This window comes from Berghia stephanieae, chromosome 10, assembly GCF_034508935.2.
Source record: "Berghia stephanieae isolate SIO BIC M18660-M18661 chromosome 10, UCSD_Bste_1.3, whole genome shotgun sequence".
NCBI lineage: Eukaryota > Metazoa > Mollusca > Gastropoda > Nudibranchia > Aeolidiidae > Berghia > Berghia stephanieae.
The window spans coordinates 2,479,486-2,501,662 of record NC_088369.1 but is presented as its reverse complement, the minus strand read 5'-3'; the positions used below and the strand labels follow the sequence as shown (position 1 = coordinate 2,501,662).

Sequence of the window (22,177 nt, the reverse complement as noted above, 5' to 3'; positions counted from 1 at the left end):
GCCCATTAATCATGCCTGAATTGTGCTAGTACAAAATTCCTCTTGTTTATTTATCACTGAAAGGAAGCAAATACACTGTAATATATATTTTTTTCATATTATAGAGAAAATGGCTATCAAAGATTTAAAAACCCTATATAGCTTTGTAAAATATTTTATATGAGGCAAAAAATGAGAAATGACAATAAAATTCCACTATTTATTGCATTTGAAGCAATTTTAGGGTGATAAACAATCATTTTATTCACAAAAATGAGTTCACGAAAAATTGCACCCGATGACCTTTCAAGGGCCATAACTCCTGTAAATGATACTTGAAAAAACTGTAACACCCGGATTAATTTGTGTTATATGTCCCTGAAGCATGCCTGAATTGTGCTAGTGCAAAATCCCTCTTGTTTATTCATCCTGAAGGGAAACAAGTACACTGTAATAGATTTTTTTTTTAATTATAGAGAAAATGGCTATCAAAGATTTAAAAACGCTATATGGCTTTGTAAAATATTTTATGATATGAGGCAAAAAATTAGAAATTACAATAAAATTCCATTATTGATTGTATGTGAAACAATTTTAAGGTGATAAACAACCATTTTATGCACAAAAACGATTTCACAAAAAATTGCACCTAATGACCTTTCAAGGGCCGTAACTCTCGTAAATGACACTTGAAAAAACGGTAACACCCGGATTAATACTCAAGATATATTGCTGTTTCAGAAAAACCATGTGGCGAAAACTCCCCCAGGGGGGGGGGAGGGTTTCGCCCACTGGCCTGGCCCATGCACTAAGACCTGTGTACTTGAGGACAGCTTCCAAAAAAAAAGGTGAAAATACCAAACACGGAACATTTCGGGCTCAAAACCCTTCTTCAGCCAATAAAAAACCGTGCATCAATCAGACTATAAACGGTTAAGGTTACACATAGTTTTGTGTGTTGGTACGTTATATCCGGCTGGCAATGTTATAAGTACTTTTTTTAGCTAAGTGCACAGCATCAATTCCGAAGACAAAATAGAAAGAAGCCTACTATAACCGCCAGACAAAAATGATTCTAGTCTGATTTTAAAAAAAAAAAATTATGCTTGTTTTATTATTAAGGGTTTTGTTTATGTTTATGTTTTTAGGGGTTTTACGGCGCTTGCAACACATTAAGGTCATATCAGCGCCAATAAAAATGAAGAATATGGGATAGTAAAAAAGTTCTAGAATTATAATTAAAGTACCAAGAAAAGGTAAGACAAAGGGGAATTGGTTCAAATAGGACACAGATGTATTTTCCAAGAGCACACTATCAATGTACTTAGTTTGAGATCACCTAAAATCTCATCCAGACACAAGCACGGGGCCCCACTAAGAGGGATACACTCAAACGTTTACAAATCATATCTAATATGTAAACAAAGCAATACAGTGCATAATAGTGAGATGATTTACAATCCAAAAAATATCATCTCTCAAAACTATACACGTGACTGTTTCCCTGCTATGGTATCCGACCAGGACAAAACCAAGTAATCTCATTCCAAGACAAAGACAGAAAGCATGTTGGAAAACAGATCTAGTATAGGGGGATAGAAGACACAGTAAGTACCTCCCTGCCCCCTATGGGAGGTCAGGATCCCCGCCCAGCAAGTTGGAAAACAGATATAGTACAGGGGGATAGAAGATACAGTAAGTACCTCCCTGCCCCCTATGGGAGGTAAGGATCCCCACCCAGTTAAGGGTTTGTTTGTGTTTGTTTTTAAGAGTTTTACGGCGCTTGCGACACATTTAGGTTATATCAGCGTCAGTAAAAAGGAAGAAAACGGGATAGTACAAAGTTATAGAATTACAATGAAAGCACCCAAGAATAAGGCAGACAAAGGGGAACTGGGAACAAATAGGGATCAGATGTAGATTCCAAGACAAACCATCAGTGTACTCAGTTTGAGATCACCTAAAAGTCTCATCCAGACACAAGCACAGGTCCCAACTAAGAGGAATACACTCAAATGTTTACAAATCATATATAATACATAAACTAAACATAATACAATGCACAACAGAGAGATGATTTACAAGGGAAAAAAATCATCTCCCAAAACTATAACTATACATTCGACTGTTTCCCTCCCAGCCAAGGACTCCGGCCAGGGTCAGGACAAAACTAAGTAATCTCATTCCAAGACAATGACAGGAAACAATTGGAAAATGGTATGGGGGGTATAGAAGACACAGCATGTACCTCCCTGCCCACTATGGGAGGTCAGGATCCCCACCCAGAGTTAAGGGTTTTACGGCGCTGACAACCCATTTATGTCATATCAGCGCCAGTACAAAGGAAGAGAATTGGATAGTAAAAACATTCTAGATTTACAATTAAAAGGACTTGAGAAAAAACAAAGACAAAGGGGAAATGGTTCAAATAGGGAACAGATGTAGATTCGAAGAGCACACAATCAATGTACTTATTTCGAGATCACAAAAGTCTCACCCAGACACCGGCACAAGATCCCACTAAGAGGAATACACTCAAATGTTTACAAATCATATGTTTAAAAAAAAATTAAAAATTAAACAATAACAGTATCCATAACATAGAGATGACTTACAAGGGAAAAAATACCACTGTTTCCCAGCCAGATTTTCAACAATCAAACCCATTCTTGTTTTGTTTTGTTTTTGTTTTTAAGGGTTTTACGGCGCTTGCAACACATTTAGGTTATATCAGCGCCAGTAAAAAGGAAGAAAGTGGGATAGTTAAAAGTTCTAGAATTACAATTAAAAAGCACCTAAGAGAAAGTAAGACAAAGGGGAACTGGGAACAAATAGGGATCAGGTGTAGATTCCACCAGCATACCACCAATGTACTTAGTTTGAGATCACCTATAAGTCTCATTTGGACACAAGCACAAAATCCAGCAAAGAGAAATACACTCAAATGCTTACATTATACATTGAAAATAACAAACATAATAATATATAACAGCGAGATGATTTACAAGGAAAAAAATATCATCTCCCAAAACAATAACTATGCATTTGACTGTTTCCCTCTCAGCCAGGACTCCGACCAGGGCCAGGAAAAAACCAAGTAATCTCATTCCCAGACAAAGACAGAAATAATGTTGGAAAACAGATATAAGGGGATAGAAGACACAGTATGGGCCTCCCTGCCCACTATGGGAGGTCAGGAAAACCCATTCTTGAAGTTAATGTGAGTGTGAGGGTGTGGAAAGGGGGGGGGGGGGGGGGGGGGGGAGGAGAGGGGACTTCAATGACTTTTATGAACAATTTGTTGGAAAAAATAAAATACATAGCTTTATTCTTCACAAATGCTGATACAATTGCTAAGAGAAACACAATATCTTAAACAACATAATGGTAATAACTTATATAAAAATAAACTGATGATGATGATGATGATGATGATGACGATGAATATGACAAGAATGATAATGATAATGATAATAATAATAATAATAATAATAATAATAATAATAATAATAATAATAATAATAATAATAATAATAATAATAATAATAATAATAATAATAATAATAATAATAATAATAATAATAATAATAATAATAATAATAATAATAATAATAATAAAATAATAATAATAATAATAATAATAATAATAATAATAATAATAATAATAATAGTGCTAATAATAATAATAATAATAATAATAATAATAATAATAATAATAATAATAATAATAATAATAATATATATATATATATATCACACACACACACACACACGCGCGCGCGCACACACACACAATCAAAATCAAACAATAGTAGTAATAATAATAATAATAACCAAAATAGAAAAAGTCACTTTAAATAGCTTTAAAAATAAACAATTTGTTCTCAGCATGATCCAAAAAAATGCTCCAAATGCTTGAATATAGGTTCTAAGGAACAAAACTTTCCTTTTCAACAAGATTTATTGAGTTAAAAAGGCGAATGTAGTTCTGTAGCTGGAGCCAAAAATTCGTATTTCTACGAAAAGTTTCGTACTACTAGGCAGGTCTGAATACAACTTTGGATAGTTTCCTCCAACCTACTGGGTAGGTCCTTGGTCCAATACTCATATGTGTCAGTGCATGAATGACAGAATCAGTCGGAAGGTGAACATTTTGGATTTGCATTTTTTGCATTTTCTGAAAGAATATGCTAACCAGAGCATTTTAAGCTTTATTTGAAGTAAATCGGGTGGTTTTTTCATGAAGTTATGGTCAGATGTCTGGGAAAGGTATCCAGCAATTTTCTCAGATTTCATTCTTCTTCAACTTGACTAGCTGTAAAAAATTATTTAGAACTGAAATTAAGCTTTGATATTTCCCGAAGATTTATAAAAAGGGTTGATTTAATCATTTATGACAAGAACTCATTATGGATAAAAACTGACCTTCTAACTAAACTTGGCAATATCTCAGTTCAAACCTTTTCACCATCCGACTGATTACGTCATTCATTGTAACATATTGAAACTTGTGTATGCAACAAGTCTAGTCAAATGAATGTCCAAGATAAATAAATAAATAAATAACATACAGTAGAATCAAAATCGAATCACTGAGTCATGTAAGCAACCAATCACATGTAAGCAAGCAATCACATGTAAGCAACCAATCACATGGAAGCAACCAACAACAGGTACCCACTCGAAGCATTGTCTCATGTAAGAAACCAACCAAGGTCGGTCACCAGGTACCGAATCAACACATTCAGTCGTGTAAGCAACCAACCACATGTAAGCAACCAATCACATGGAAGCAACCAACAACAGATACCCACTCAAAGCATTGTCTCATGTAAGAAACCAACCAAGGTCGGTCACCAGGTACCGAATCAACACATTCAGTCGTGTAAGCAACCAATCACATGTAAGCAAATAACCACAGTCAGTCACCAGGTACCCATCCAACACATTCAGTCGTGTAAGCAACCAACCACATGTAAGCAACAACCACATGTACCCACTTGAAGCACTGACTCGTGTAAGCAACCGATCACAGTCAATCATCAGGTACCTAATAAAAGCATTTACTCTTGTAAGCAACCAACCACATTCAGTCAACAACATGTAAGCAACCAACCACAACCAGTCGACATGTGAGTAAAGAGCCTTCTCCAAGGACTCAACTATGCATCGAGCGAGGCTCGAGCCCAGGACCTTCTGTTCCAAAAGCGAATGTCACACCAAAAGACCACATAGCCACACAATTACCCTTTCTCCATGGTTGTAATGAGCAGGTACTTATTTTACACCAGAGTGCAGTGAGAGAATGTGAGGAAAGAAATCATTTCCAAGGGCTCAATTTTGCGCCACTCAGTTCCACCCCCCTTATGACTTTTAACGTAATGTGTTATAAATCCCTTGTTACTGTTCAACAACACGTCAACAATAACAATATCGTGTTCTTCTATAGCGCTTAATGCCAAAGCCTCAAGGCGATTTACAATATACTTATCAAACCATAAACACACTCGTACTGAGCCAAACAGACACACACACACCAGTCGCACACACTACCTATGCAAGTTTTACAAAATGAAATTGACATTCAACAAAATGGAATCAAAAAAATAAAACAAATAATTTACTCATCAAGAAGAAAATGTCTAGGATTTAAAAAAAATCCTATAATTTAAGTAGCCTATTTGTCCTGTTGTCGTTTTAAAGCCATTGTTGATTTTTGGTCAATATTTTATAAGTTGGGGGTTTTCATGTTTGACTTGAAAGATGCTCCATTCACAAATTGCCTCATGGATTAATTCAAGGCTTGTTTGGTTGTTTTATCTTATTTTTTATTTTTTATATTTTTTTAGGGTTTTACGGCGCTTGCAACACAGTAAGGTTATATCAGCGCAAGTAAAAAGGAAGAAAATGGGATAGTAAAAAGTTGTGGAATTACAAATATAGCACCCAAGAAAAAGTAAGACAAAGGGGAATTGGGAACAAATAGGGAACAGGTGTAGATTCCAAGAGCACACTAACAAAGTACTTAGTTTGAGATACCTAAAAGTCTCATCCAGACACAAGCACAGGTCCCAACTAAGAGGAATACACTCAAATGTTCACAAATCATATAATATAATATATAAACTAAACATAATACAATGCATAACAGAGAGATGATTTACAAGGGAAAAAAATATCATCTCCCAAAACAATAACAATGCATTCAACTGTTTCCCTCCCAGCCAAGGAACTCCGGCAAGGATCAGGACAAAACTAAGTAATCTCATTCCAAGACAATGACAGGAAACAATTGGAAAACGGGTATGGGGGGATAGAAGACACAGCATGTACCTCCCTGCCCGCTATGGGAGGTCAGGAGTATGGGGGGATAGAAGACACAGCATGTACCTCCCTGCCCACTATGGGAGGTCAGGAGTATGGGGGGATAGAAGACACAGCATGTACCTCCCTGCCCACTATGGGAGGTCAGGAGTATGGGGGGATAGAAGACACAGCATGTACCTCCCTGCCCACTATGGGAGGTCAGGAGTATGGGGGGATAGAAGACACAGCATGTACCTCCCTGCCCACTATGGGAGGTCAGGAGTATGGGGGGATAGAAGACACAGCATGTACCTCCCTGCCCACTATGGGAGGTCAGGAACCCCACCCAGGATATAGGGGGATAGAAGACACAGCATGTACCTCCCTGCCCACTATGGGAGGTCAGGAGTATGGGGGGATAGAAGACACAGCATGTACCTCCCTGCCCACTATGGGAGGTCAGGAACCCCACCCAGGATATAGGGGGATAGAAGACACAGCATGTACCTCCCTGCCCACTATGGGAGGTCAGGAGTATGGGGGGATAGAAGACACAGCATGTACCTCCCTGCCCACTATGGGAGGTCAGGAACCCCACCCAGGATATAGGGGGATAGAAGACACAGCATGTACCTCCCTGCCCACTATGGGAGGTCAGGAGTATGGGGGGATAGAAGACACAGCATGTACCTCCCTGCCCACTATGGGAGGTCAGGAGTATGGGGGGATAGAAGACACAGCATGTACCTCCCTGCCCACTATGGGAGGTCAGGAACCCCACCCAGGATATAGGGGGATAGAAGACACAGCATGTACCTCCCTGCCCACTATGGGAGGTCAGGAGTATGGGGGATAGAAGACACAGCATGTACCTCCCTGCCCACTATGGGAGGTCAGGATCCCCACCCAGGATATAGGGGGATAGAAGACACAGCATGTACCTCCCTGCCCACTATGGGAGGTCAGGAGTATGGGGGGATAGAAGACACAGCATGTACCTCCCTGCCCACTATGGGAGGTCAGGAACCCCACCCAGGATATAGGGGGATAGAAGACACAGCATGTACCTCCCTGCCCACTATGGGAGGTCAGGAGTATGGGGGATAGAAGACACAGCATGTACCTCCCTGCCCACTATGGGAGGTCAGGAGTATGGGGGGATAGAAGACACAGCATGTACCTCCCTGCCCACTATGGGAGGTCAGGAGTATGGGGGGATAGAAGACACAGCATGTACCTCCCTGCCCACTATGGGAGGTCAGGAGTATGGGGGATAGAAGACACAGCATGTCCCTCCCTGCCCACTATGGGAGGTCAGGAGTATGGGGGGATAGAAGACACAGCATGTACCTCCCTGCCCACTATGGGAGGTCAGGAGTATGGGGGGATAGAAGACACAGCATGTACCTCCCTGCCCACTATGGGAGGTCAGGAGTATGGGGGGATAGAAGACACAGCATGTACCTCCCTGCCCACTATGGGAGGTCAGGAGTATGGGGGGATAGAAGACACAGCATGTACCTCCCTGCCCACTATGGGAGGTCAGGAGTATGGGGGGATAGAAGACACAGCATGTACCTCCCTGCCCACTATGGGAGGTCAGGAGTATGGGGGGATAGAAGACACAGCATGTACCTCCCTGCCCACTATGGGAGGTCAGGAGTATGGGGGGATAGAAGACACAGCATGTACCTCCCTGCCCACTATGGGAGGTCAGGAGTATGGGGGGATAGAAGACACAGCATGTACCTCCCTGCCCACTATGGGAGGTCAGGAGTATGGGGGGATAGAAGACACAGCATGTACCTCCCTGCCCACTATGGGAGGTCAGGAGTATGGGGGGATAGAAGACACAGCATGTACCTCCCTGCCCACTATGGGAGGTCAGGATCCCCACCCAGTTATCTTATTTATTTCATCTTTTGAATGAACCAAGAGTATTGTGATATAGAAGGAACAAAGTTGACGTCACTCAGCTCTTTGTTATTGTATTTATACAGAATGTTAGATGATTTGTTCTCACTAAAATTCTATCAATATGACTACAAATGTTAAAGGTCACACACATCATTTTGTACGTCCGTACGAAATATGTGACTGGCAGATGTTGTGAGTATTTCACCTAAATGTATGGCATCAATTAAAAAATGAGATCAGCGATAAATTCAAAAATCCAATCACAAAATTGACATATTATATGAAAAGTAATCATTTCTAATTTTAAATAATAATAATAATAATAATAATAATAATAATAATAATAATAATAATAATAATAATAATAATAATAATAATAATAATAATAATAATAATAATAATAATAATAATAATAATAATAAAAACAAAAATCATTTTAAAAAATAAATTATAATAATAATAATAATGATAATAATAAATAAATAGATAAAAAAATAAATGGAAAAGCATCAGTTGACCAATCCTATTTCAGTATGTAACCAAATGTCCATGAACGATCACCACCATCACACATTCGTTCGTGTTTAAGCCTCACTACATATTCAAGACATATTCAAAAATAGCTCAATCATTTTCTTTGGTTTCATTTCCATGGACATATGTGTGGCTGGGTGAACGAGAAAACCCGGAAAGATGCGCAAATTTCATAAGTTATGAGTTATGTATGCAGTGGTGTAGACCACATCTTTCTGAACATTTTTACCACGTGAAATTTTCTTTCTATTTCTACTAGAACCCAATTTATGCATATTTTTTTTCTGAATAAAATTTGTTGCTATGGGAAACACTTTATCTTCAATTTTGGCTTCAATACCTCGAATCGAAGCTTGCCACATTTTCCCTGATTTTCTCACATGTTCACAATTGATTCCATTTGAACTGGCCAATTGTCAATGAGTATTGGTCAATACGTACAGCAGTCGATCTATCTATCTATCTATCTGTTTGTCTATCTATCTATCTATATAGCTATCTGTTTGTCTGTCTATCTATCTGTTTACCCCCCCCCCTCTCTCTCTCTCTCTCTCTCTCTCTCTCTCTCTCTCTCTCTCTCTCTCTCTCTGCAAGGCAGAGGGTGCTGTATCAATTGGATTCTGAGTTTGGCACTGGCCCGTGACTTTTTAATCTCTGTTTTCATCCGACACTTCTCCATACCCTACTAATCTCGTCATTATTGATACAGATGCCCGCTCCACACTTTTTATGAATTTTTGGGTTGATATTTTCATTCCTCAACTTCATTCATGGCCTCTGGACTCAATGCATTAGACATTCTGATGACAACACACAAACATTTTACACAACAATGATCTATCTATGCTGATATACCAGAAACAATCTTGTCCATAACACACACACACATACACCCACACCCAAACAAACACATACATAGACACACTCACATGTGATGTTCACCACAATCACCAACATTTTTATAAACTCCAGACACAATTCTCTACCCACACACACACAGAGACACACACACAGACACACACACAGACACATACATACACACACACACATACATACACACACACACACACACATACATAGACACACTCACATGTGATGTTCACCACAATCACCAACATTTTTATAAAATCCAGACACAATTCTCTACCCACACACACATACACATACATACACACACACACACACATACATAGACACACTCACACACACACATACACACACCCACACACATACACACACACATAGACACACTCACATGTGATGTTCACCACAATCACCAACATATTTATAAAATCCAGACACAATTCTCTACCCACACACACACACACACACACATACACACACCCACACACACACATACACACACACACACACACACATACATAGACACACTCACATGTGATGTTCACCACAATCACAAACATTTTAATAAAATCCAGACACAATACTCTACCCACACACACACATAAACACACATACACACACCCACACACACACATACACACACACACACACACACACATACATAGACACACTCACATGTGATGTTCACCACAATCACAAACATTTTTATAAACTCCAGACACAATTCTTTACCCCCACACCCACACGCACACACACATACATACACACACACACACACATACATAGACACACTCACATGTGATGTTCACCACAATCACAAACATTTTAATAAAATCCAGACACAATTCTCTACCCACACACACACATAAACACACACACACCCCACACCCACATCACCATCACATAAAACCATTCAACACCACCATCATCACATCAAAGGCTTCCAATATGGGGGATAATAGTCCTCTTTCACCGTCAAATTCCCAATCTTGGTGTTGGGTTGCGGATAACCCCCATAGTAGATTACCTCCCCTGGCACCATGTACCCCGCCCACCACGAGTATGACCCGGAAGTGATTATCATATGAGTACAACTCGTCATCACAGCCAAATCCAAGGCCCCGTCTGTTATGGACGAGTAGTGAACATCCGGGCCCTGGTCCAAATTTTCCAGGGCCCAGATTAAATCGTTTGTACAGATGATGAACATGCAGTTCCCGTACTTCTTCCTGAAGTAGGCCATAGCCTTGTAAAAATAAGGAACTGGCGCAGCAGTGTAACCTTTGACCCTTTGACGGACAAAATCCCCTCTCCTGACGTGTATGCTAATCAGCGTGGCACCCTCTTTCTTTCTCTCCTTCAGCACGTTGTTGATGTAGCGTCTGGAAGCGTTGGCAATGCTGTCGTGGAATACAAAATGCTTTTCAATCAGCTCCTTTTTCACGTGCTCGAAATACTTCCACGACTGGTAATAGCCGACCAGATACGCGTCTTTGTTCGGGTCCAGATGTTCCGTGCCTTTGAAATATTTCGCTGGGAGCTCGTCCGGGTATTTTTTCGGGTCACGAAGTAACGCCATCTCGCCCTGGGGAGTCGGGATTTTGAAAACGTCCAGGATGTCGACGTTGTCAGGAATGATGGGAGTCATGTTGTTGCGTCGTGCCACGCCGATCAGCGTTGAATACTCAAACATGTGGTTTCCCATACGACCCCAGTATGTTATCATGATGCGAGGTTTTTTGTGATTTACCACGTGAGAGTTACAGTAATCCTCCCATCGCACGACCTGATGAAAAAAATATTTTAAAATACAGGAAATTTTAAGAAAAGAGAACTGGGACCAACTGTATAAAAATGGAATTACATTGGAATCATTAATGTTAAAAATTGAATCTACAATACCAGCTTGGTATTGTCGCAATAAATTCTTTATAATATCTTTAAAATATTTAAACATTTTTTGTCATGCAACGCCTGTGCGTGTTTGACATTTGTGTTGTGTTTGTAAGTGTGTGTGTATGTGTGTTTGTGTGTCTGTGTGTGTGAATGTAGTATGTGAGCGTGTGTGTGTGTGTGTGTGTGTGTCTGTTTTGTGTTTGTATGTGTGTGTTTTTTTTAGTGTGTTTGTATCTGTGTATGTATGTGGGTACATGTGCATATGTATATTACCATATGTGTGTGCCTCTGTATATTTATATATCTGTATGTATGTATGTATGTAGGTAGGTAGGTAGGTAGGTATGTATGTATGTATGTATGTATGTATGTATGTATGTATGTATGTATGTATGTATGTATGTATGTATGTATGTATGTATGTATGTATGTATGTATGTATGTATGTGTTTGTATGTATGTATGTATGTATGTATGTATGTATGTATGTATGTATGTATGTATGTATGTATGTATGTATGTATGTATGTATGTATGTATGTATGTATGTATGTTGTATTTATGTATATATGTATGTTTGTGTATCTGTGTGTATGTTTACAACTTAACGTATGAAAATATGTATTTATCCAAAAATTGATGTCATGTATGTAATCATGCATGTATGTTTTTTTTTTGTCTATGTGTATGTCTATCTATCTATCTATATAATATATCTACAATATATATATAAGTTTTGTATGTTGTGTATCTGTCTGTCGTGTTAGATAGACAATGCCAGAATACCTGACGTCGGACTGGAATTTTTTTGTTGACGACAGCGCTGAAGTAGTCCATGTCACTGGAGTAGATAATCAGGAGCACAAGGGCCAGGACGGCCGTGATCAGATAACATCTCATTCCCCTCTTCAACCTCATCATGATAGCCGATTTACCACTCGTCTGTTTTAGACTCAGCTGGTCATTTGAGGACACCGTTACTTGAAGCCGATGAAGTCTGGTCAGTTCAAAGAAAGAAAAACAAAAAAAGAAAGAAAAACATGAGAGCATTATATATAATGCACAATATCCACTAAACGTGCTCAAAAGGTTTTACAATGAATTCCTAACCAACAGCAACACATTAAATAAATAAATAAATAAAATTCCCTTTATTCATTCCATTGGGGAAATTTGTCTCTAGGGTCTGTTCCAATGGAAGACCAGAGTAACCCAGGAATCAGCTGCTGTGCAGCGTCGCAAATTGAGCTTGGGTAAGGTGACTGGTTCAAGACCACACAGCGCAGCAGCAGGTAATAAGAAATGATAGGGTTTTTCAATGGGAGGGGTGGAATAAATAGATTTATACCACAAGGAGATGTTCAAGAAGAGTCTTCTTCTTCTTCTTCTTCTTCTTCTTCTTCTTCTTCTTCTTCTTCTTCTTCTTCTTCTTCTTCTTCTTCTTCTTCTTCTTCTTCTTCTTCTTCTTCTTCTTCATTGTCATTGTAGTAGCCCCTTAAATAAAGGATCCAGACTCCAGTTCACATTTATGAATTTCACGACACACACACATACACACAAACTCACTCACATACATTCATAATACACGTCATTTCACGTTCAAAACTGGAGATCATACATTTCTCATCATTTCCAGACAGTTTTGAAACTCAAGCTGTGTAAGTGTGATAAATTACTTCTTTCCCTCCTCATGATGGCCAAGCTCGATGTATCATTACAACCAACAGACAGCGTTCAAAAGAGAAAATAAAATACTCAATTCGGGCAGATGGAGCTCGATAGTATTGGAATACAATTGTCTGAGGGATGGAAACCCTGAAAGAAAATATCCCTCATGCCCCACTGCCTTGTGGGTAGGTCTTAGTTGACCAACGGCTAAGGAAGTAGATCTTAACAGAAAAGCAGGACGAAGACGGAACCGCTCTGCCGAAAGGCTCAAATAGCCAGGACAAGTATATATGCAGAACCTGAAAACTGGAGCGACACGCAAACATGATGTTAAATACTTAATGTCTATCTTGTATTTTACGGCTATTGTCACATTTGACCAAAATAAAAATATTCTATTATTTGAAGAAAGGGCGTGCCAAAGATTTATATGCCAACTATCTAGTTTTTAAGTGTATTCATCTTTTTGTTGTTTTAGAGTTTTGAGCCAAAAACATTCTGTGTTTGATATTCTGTTCTTTTTTTTATTTTTTTTTTTTTTTTTGAAGCTGTTATATTGATTTTGTTAATGTCTTTTCACAGTCCTTAGCCTCTAGCAGCGTAGTATCACTAGTTCTTGTAGGGCAGTTGTGTCAACTTGTTACTAAGCAAACTTGAAATTCTTCATAAGAGAAATATTTTTTTTTGCAATAAACTTACACTCCAACAAGGTTTCCTCGGACTCTTCAGGACATTCAAAAAAGTTTGAGGAAACCGTGCCTTGCCAAAACGACTTGATGGAGAGGGGACAGGGTGGTGGTGGTGGTTTGGCCCAGGGGTATGGTCTTTGTTTCGTACCCAAAGGATACCTAGTTCGAATATTTGCAGCCTTTTGTCGCTCTAAGCAAGCCACCTCTTACTTTACTAGCTCAATTTGCGGCACTGAGCTACGGCTGACATCTGGGTTATTCCAGTCTGCCCTTGGAATAGACCCTAAGATAAATCTCCACTTGAGGATGAATAAAGGGAACTTAATTATTTATTTAATTTATTGATATATTGAGGAAGATAACTTTATACATGATATGTTACAAGGTGTTGGTGTGTGTGTAAGGGGGGGGGGGGGAACTGCTGTAACACACCAGCCATTTACAATTAGCAAAATGTGTGGTATTAAAATTAGAATGAATGGCAACGTGACAAGAATAAGCAGAGAGTTGTTGGCTATGTGAAACGGAGATAGAGTGTGTTACTGGCAGTATTGAGTCTGCATGTGTCATACTGTAAATACAGACTTGCAGTGTCGATAGATACACACATGATACATAACTGTCAATGTCATCATCAGTGGTTGAAACCACCAGACGCAGTTTTAAAGAAACCTTGAATAAATCTTTTTTTTGTGTGTGTTTTACGTGGACTGGGTGAAATTAGAATGAGAAAACCGTGTTCGAGGTAAAAATTAGTTCAAGAAAACCGTGTTCAAGATAACAATTAGTTCGAGGAAGGAATTGAATGACAACAAAGAATAAAAAGGAAAAAATTTAAGACATTCAAATGAGTTTGAGTTTGCTGGAGTGTTGTTGTATTTCTGATTATTCACAGATTTGCATTTCGAAAACTTTGATTTTTCAGCTTTCCCTGCTGTGTTTTTTTATTTTTACAACATTTGTTAATTTAAAGAATACAGCATATTCAAGTCATTGATTTGTTTCTCATCTGCCATTTCTTTTTTACATGTGACTAAATCAGTTTCTAAATTAAGTTATCCTTAAATTCTTTAACAGCTTTGATGACGTGGTGTGATTGTCCTCGGGATATTTTCATCTGCTTATATAAGTTATGATAACCACTGATTATGTGTTTATGAAACACCAGAGAGGAGTAGGTTGTTTGTAAGTAACCACTGATTTTCATATATCCTGTCGGGAGGAAGTCATGACATAAATTCAGTCATCGGCCAATTTCAAAATTCCCAGTTTCATTTTTATTCACAAACTTTGGCTTGTTTTGATTTACGTAGAAAATGTTGCTTTTATGTATTTGAACAAAGAAGTCAAAGTTTACAAGGGGAATTGAGACTTGAGCGTGATAGTTAAGTTGCTGAAGATTTTCTGGACAGAAAATAGCCGAAACATTTAGACCTCATAAAATAATGACTTTTTCTTCACATACATAAGCCTTAAAAAGTAAAGTTCTTGTCAGATCATTATCACAAGATATATCGTGAGCATGGACACACCCTTAGAAAGATAGCATTGGACTGGAGCCCTCAGGGCAGAAGATCAAGGAAGAAGGCCAGGGGGGACACGGAGTTATAGAAGCTGATATTGATATACAGAGAAGTGATAAGAAATGGAACGAGATAAATAAGTTAGCTCAAGATAGAGATGGAAGGAAATTGTTTGTCTGTGGCCTATACCCTCACAAACGATCCAAGGTGAAAATATTAACAGAAAGAGATGCAAGATCGTGGGCTTTCGGAAGGCCTCCCTATAAAAGTAAAAAAATAATCATCAGTATCTACTAACTCTTCTTGAATAGTTTGGAATGTATTTTTGTATAAACTAGATGCATCTTAAAATATAAATTGTTTTTAAAGGGAGGACTCAATTTAATCTTTTTAAAAGGGATTTTAATTTATAACAGCTATCATTGGTTATTATTATTATTTATGCAACACAAAACTGAAATGACACTTCACTACACATGACACATGACATGCACTTACCAAATGCTTAGTCAGTTTACATAAGAATGGGACTAAATTCAGAGTTAGATCAATTTCTCAGGTTCTTTCTACAATGTCGTAGGGATATGAGAATGTGCGATGTTTACAAGAGTAGCTACATCAAAAAAAAAAAAAAAAAAAAAAACATACAGTAGACACAGGCAAAACTTTACATTAGTTTAGGACACAGTCAACATAATTGGTTGACCTTACGGACGCTGATGAAAATCCGGTAGTCTATTGTGGTAAAGAAGAGGATGTCTCGATTTTTATGTCGTGTAGAATATACTAACCTAGTTACTTAGGCAGTGATTTGCCACTTGTGACACGACGGAGACGAGGACTTTGTTTGGTTAATAAATTGTTATGAATCAATGAATCGTGACGATAGAGATATGATTAGTCAAGAGGCTCTAAATTCCTGTGCATGTCCTTACCTTTTGACGGATGACATTCAATGGAATAGAGGTTGCTTCATTGATATTTATCCGAATTAATGGACTCTGGATGTGTGTCCTGCTTCAAACTCAAATATTTTTATTTTAATTAGAGTAGAAATGACTTTTGATCCAGGATTCAAGTTACCGTTGACGTCGTTCGTTGGCGATATTGTAGTTTCTAACAGTTTCCTGTTCAAAAACGTGAGAATCCATTTTGTGTTCACCATTCGTCAAATTCGAAGTTTTCTTTTGGACTGAAACATCTCTCTCTCTCTCTCTCTCTCTCTCTCTCTCTCTCTCTCTCTCTCTCTCCTCTCTCTCTCTCTCTCCTCTCTCTCTCTCTCTCTTCTCTCTCTCCTCTCTCCTTTGCTCTCGTCTCTCTCTCTCTCTCTCTTCTCTCTTCTCTCTCTCTCTCTCTTCTCTCTCTCTCTTCTCTCTCTCTCCTCTTATCTTCTTCTATCATCTCTCTCCTCACCTCTCTCCCCTCTTCTATCTATCTATCTATCTATCTATCTCTCACTATTCTATCTATCTATCTATCTATCTATCTATCTATCTATCATCTATCTATCTATCTATCTCTACCTTCCCCTCTTTATCTCACCCTTCTCTATCTCCCCCCCCCTTCTCTCTCTCTCTCTCTCTCTCTTTCTCTCTCTCTCTCCTTCTCTCTCTCACCATCTCTCTATCTATCTCACCCTCTCTCTTACCATCTCTCTCTCTCACACACCATCTCTCTCTCTCTCTCTCTCTCTCTCTCTCTCTCTCTCTCTCTCTGGTTCTGTCACCCATTCAATGACATTGAATGAAAAATGAAATATCGCCCTATAGATGATCTTAATCAAGTATTCTCCAAGGAATTTACCCAATGGAAACCGTACGGTGCTCTTATTAGCTAGCCAACCAGCGGCCTCGATGAGAAAACCATCCGCCATATGATTCAGTAGTCTGATGTCACACCGCCAGGCAACGGCGGCCATCTTGGTTCTAAACAAAGAAAATCATTACTTTTTATTCTTCTTGCTGGCTAGAACTTTTCATTCCCTTTTCATATGCCTTTTGATCAGAATGTGTAAAAGTCAAAACATGATCAAATTTATGTGGTTTTTTTTTTCCTCTGGAAACGTTTTTATGCTCGCCGGAGAAATATTTCATACGGGCGTCCGCCATTGATCCGATAGTTTAGAGCCAGTGTTGCTAAGTTACCATGCGTCATTAGGAAGGAAGTGACGTTACGACTATTGAATCCTATTAAGACATGGGCTGGGAATTGCGTTACTATAGTAAACAAACAAGCGCTGATCGGCCGTTCATGAAATCTAAGAAAATAACTTCCTGCTCGCTCGTTTAACTCAAAATTATTCAAAACGATGTCTCTAAAATATATAAATGTGATTTCTTAAGGTTTTCTTCACGGCCAAAACCACACAACTATCTATCTATCTATCTATCTATCTATCTATCTATCTATCTATCTATCTATCTATCTATCTATCTATCTATCTATCTATCTTTCTATCTATCTATCTATCTATCTATCTATCTATCTATCTATCTCTCTCTCTCACCATCTCTCCCCCTATATCTATCTATCTATCTATCTATTTATCTCACCCTATCTCATACCCCCCCCCCTTCTCTCTCTCTCTCTCTCTCTCTCTCTCTCTCTCTCTCTCTCTCTCTCTCTCTCTCTCTCTCTCTCTCTCTCTCTCTCTGGTTCTGTCACCCACCTGTAATTCAATGACATTGAATGAAAAATGAAATATCGCCTATAGATGATATTAATCAAGTATTCTCCAAGGAATTTACCCAATGGAAACCGTACGGTGCTCTTATTAGCTAGCCAACCAGCGGCCCCGATGAGAAAACCATCCGCCATTCAGACATGGGCTGGGAATTGCGTTACTATAGTAAACAAACAAGCGCTGATCGGCCGTTCATGAAATCTAAGAACATAACTTCCTGCTCGCTCGTTTAACTCAAAATTATTCAAAACGATGTCTCTAAAATATATAAATGTGACTTCTTAAGGTTTTCTTCACGGTCCAAACCACACAACATTCTATTAATGATTACGTCCTAGGCAAAAAGGAATATTGACAGGTCGACCGAGAGTTGAGCTCGTCAGACGACAAACATCAATGCGAAGTGTAGAGAGAGTCAAGCTCTTGTTGGTCTTGTCTTGTTCTATATAGAGAAAATGATACATAGTATAACCTCGTGTGTGAGTGGTTGCGTGTCATAGTCATGTTTTTAAATTGTTTCTGTTGTTTATGTGTGTAGTGATGACTCTCTCACACTCACTGCATCATCATAGCAAAGAGACGCCAACTTTAAATTTGGCTCACAGGAATTTCAGACACCACTCGTAGGAATTTCAATGCCGAAAGAGGAACTCCCGCACACAAGAAAAGGGAATTGGGATGGTATTTGGCATACATATTGTATAGTATCTAGTTCTAAATAGATAACTGATTGGAATTATATTATGATATATAAACACAATGCCAAATACAATTCCGAAGTTTCCGCATTTCAAATGAAGTAAAGATCCAAAACCCAATGGTAGTGATTGTGGTACTGGTGGTAGTGAGGATGATGTGGTGTTGATGATTGTAGTAGTAGTGGTATTGATGATTATGTGGTGGTGGTGGTTGTAGTGGTAGTGGTATTGATGATTATGTGGTGGTGGTGGTTGTAGTAATAGCTATAATGGTGATGATATGGTGGTGGTGGTTTCAGTAGTAGTGGTAGTAATGACGATGTGGTTGCGGTGGTTGCAGTAGTAGTGGTCGTGATGATGATGTGCTGGTGGTGGTGTAGTTGTAGTGGTAGTGATAATGATGTGGTGCTGGTGGTTGTGGTAGCAGTGGTAGTGATGATATTGTGGTGGTGGTTGTAGTTGTAGTAGTAGTGATAGTAATGATGATGATGTAGTGGTGGTTGTAGTAGTAGTAGTAGTAGTGATAGTGATGATGATGTGGTGGTGGTTGTAGTAGTGGTGGTGGTGGTGGTGGTTGTAGTAGTAGTGGTGGTGGTGGTTGTAGTAGTAGTGGTAATGGTGATGATATGGTGGTGGTGGTTTCAGTAGTAGTGGTAGTGATGACGATGTGGTTGTGGTAGTTGTCGTATTAGTGGTAGTGATGATGATGTGCTGGTGGTGGTGTAGTATAATGATGTGGTGCTGGTGGTTGTGGTAGTAGTGGTAGTGATGATATTGTGGTGGTGGTTGTAGTAGTAGAGGTAGTGATGATGATGTGGCGGTGGTTGTTGCAGTTGTAGTGGTCGTGATGATGATGTGGTGGTGGTTGCAATAGTGGTGGTAGTGATGGTGTAGTAGAAGTGGTAGTAATGATGATGGAGTGGTGGTGGTTGTAGTAGTGATGATGATGTGGTGGTGGTGTAGTGGTAATGATAATGATGTAGTGGTGGTGGTTGTAGTAGTTGTGTTAGTATTGAAGTGGTGATGGTGGTTGTAGTAGTAGATAGTGACTGAAGATGTGGTGGTTGGAAAACACGTTATACGTTATTATAATACATGGTTACACACATTCTCTAACTTCATTTTTGACAGCTTTATTGTGGCATAAATATACGCAACAGTTCTGAACCATTTTATTGAGGATTTTGATATTGTTTGTTGTTCTTGTGTCGTTATGTTGACATAGAGACCGAATTAATGGTAATGGTTACATTCCCAGCCAACGATAAAATGGCGCTGAATGCTTTCATTGGTGGACACTTTTTAGGCTCCGTACGTATTCTCATTCGTTTAATTCTATGGTTTTCTCTGAATGAAAAATTCCAGAAGTTCAAGAAAAAGCTTTATGGAGGCACCCGACTACCTATAAATGATTGAGACACATGATAGTGATAGGTCAATAGACACCCAGATAACCACGCCTCTCGGACAGTCGTCATAATGTAAACAATGGCGGCAGTGATTGGTAAATATAGCAAACTACACATGTTTTACTTTCGATGGTATGTGTCTAAGTAAAATACCCACTGTTCTACCGCTTGATGAATAAACCAACACAGAAAACTATGAGAAAACTTAAACATTTATAATATGATCGAGAAAATCGTGTGACAACATGAAAACAATAATAATGATCAGAGAAAAGTCGAATTCATTCACTTTATTGTTTTTAAACAACCAACTATGTGTGTCCGAGCACGTGTGAAGGTGTGTCACAAATTCCATGTTTTGATTGGTCAAAAATCTACTGATTAACATCTCCGATAATAGGATATTATAGAGAAATCCATTCCAATAGGAAGAACAGTCGTGGGCAAGATGTCACGCTATGTCTTCTATCCCCTTAATATCTGTTTTCTTCCGAATTGCGTTCTGTCTTAGTCTAGGAATGGGATTACTTAGTTTTGCCCCAGTCCTGGCTGGAATCATTGACTGGGAGGGAAACAGTCAAATGTATAGTTATCGTTCTGGGAGATGCTTTTTTTTTTTCCTTGTAAAAATCATCTCTCTGTTATGTATTATTAGTTATGTATTCTAGCTGTAAACATTTGAGTGTGCTCCTCTTAGTGGGATCCTGTGTTGGTGTCTGGATGAGACTAAGGTGGTCTCAAACTAAGTACATTGAAGGTTTGCTCTTGAAATCTGAATCTTTTCCCTGTTAGAACCATTTCCCCTTTAGTCTAACTTCTTCTTGGGTGCTTTGATTGTAAATTTAGAATATTTTGACTATTCCATTTTCTTCATTTTACTGGCGCTGTTCTGACTTAAACCTATCCCAAGCGCCGTAAAACCCTTAAAAAAACAAAACAAAACAAACACAAAATTAATTTTGTGATATTCACCTGCAAAGAATAAATGACAAAAACGCGTTCCTTGAAAAGATTTAAGGGAAACACAAAATCCAAAAGGCTAGGATTCCAAAGATTTCTGTTCATTTCAACATTTGGCTACGAGAAAATGATGAAAATAAAAACAATGAAAAGATGTTACGGGTTTTCCCTATTATTTCAATTTGCTTCACGCAAAATTGATCAACGTGGTCAATTTGAGAAATTAGGGGGGAAGGCACCGGCGTCAGTAGATACATAATGTTACATATATCAAGGTCTGACATCCGAACCCGCATTACAATAAAGAGCCCATAAGGAATTGAGTTACCAGATCTGCAAATACGTGCACGTCGGTGTATGATAAAGATATGATCAAGTCTTTATGAAACGGTGTCTGGTTAAGCAAAATAGAAACATACAAGAAAAACACCATCCCAAAGGGAAGACTGATATTTCTTGTATTTTTCTTTCTTGCTTTATCTGGCATCGTTTCATTCACACTTGTTCAGAATGTAGTCGATTCGAGAGCAGGTACTGGTGTAAAATAAACAATTGAAATGGAGTTTACCGACGTACTGATAACCCAAATAGGCTTCAACAGTCGTAACGTCACTTCCCTCGTAATGACGCATGGTAACAGTCGCTATTCGTTACGGTCTCTGGCCTTTTCTAGACTAAAAGGCTATTCAGATCCAGGCCTGTCCACTTTTTGATGTTGTCTTGCCATCGTCTCTTTTTTCTGTCTTCCTCTTCTCTTCTGTCCCTCCGCAGTGCCCTGCATGACAGTCTTACACATATTATCATGGCGGACAGTGTGTCCGAAACAGTTTACGTAGAGTCCGTTAATTCTGGTCGGTTATCAGACCTGTCTATAAGTGGACTTTGTTGGGAAAGGACCGCATATTAAATCAAACCCAAAAAGGGGTCTTGAAACTGATTCCAAGGGAACTAACTTTGTCAAATTAATGACATGAATTCTTTTTCTTACTGTTACCTCCCTTGGCCTAGCGCAGAGATATTTACAGAGGGTCAAGAGCAGAGCTGCCCATTT

The 22,177-nt window shown here is 38.8% G+C and overlaps 1 protein-coding gene across 3 annotated transcripts; it reads right to left on the bottom strand.

Moving 5' to 3' along the window:
- Positions 1–8,257: 8,257 nt before the first annotated feature.
- LOC144956071 (galactoside alpha-(1,2)-fucosyltransferase 2-like) lies at positions 8,258–21,219 on the bottom strand. Of its 3 annotated transcripts, none has more exons than XM_078886400.1 (3): positions 21,139–21,219; positions 12,283–12,493; positions 8,258–11,386 (listed from the first exon to the last, which is right to left on the bottom strand). In XM_078886400.1, the coding sequence occupies exons 2-3, from the start codon at positions 12,415–12,417 to the stop codon at positions 10,529–10,531; spliced, it is 993 nt and encodes a 330-aa protein (XP_078742526.1). In that variant the 5' UTR covers positions 12,418–12,493; positions 21,139–21,219; the 3' UTR covers positions 8,258–10,528. The 3 variants fall into 3 exon arrangements, with proteins under 3 accessions (XP_078742526.1, XP_078742525.1, XP_078742527.1); XM_078886399.1 differs by lacking the exon at positions 21,139–21,219 and adding an exon at positions 16,312–16,485; XM_078886401.1 differs by lacking the exon at positions 21,139–21,219 and adding an exon at positions 16,048–16,165.
- Between the last annotated feature and the right edge of the window lie 958 nt (positions 21,220–22,177).

Excerpts from the sequence above, each read along its gene's own strand:
- LOC144956071 (XM_078886399.1), bottom strand. Across the intron at positions 11,387-12,282 it reads AAATTCCAGTCCGACGTCAG|GTCGTGCGATGGGAGGATTA; the intron begins GTATTCTGGCAT and ends TTTTTTCATCAG.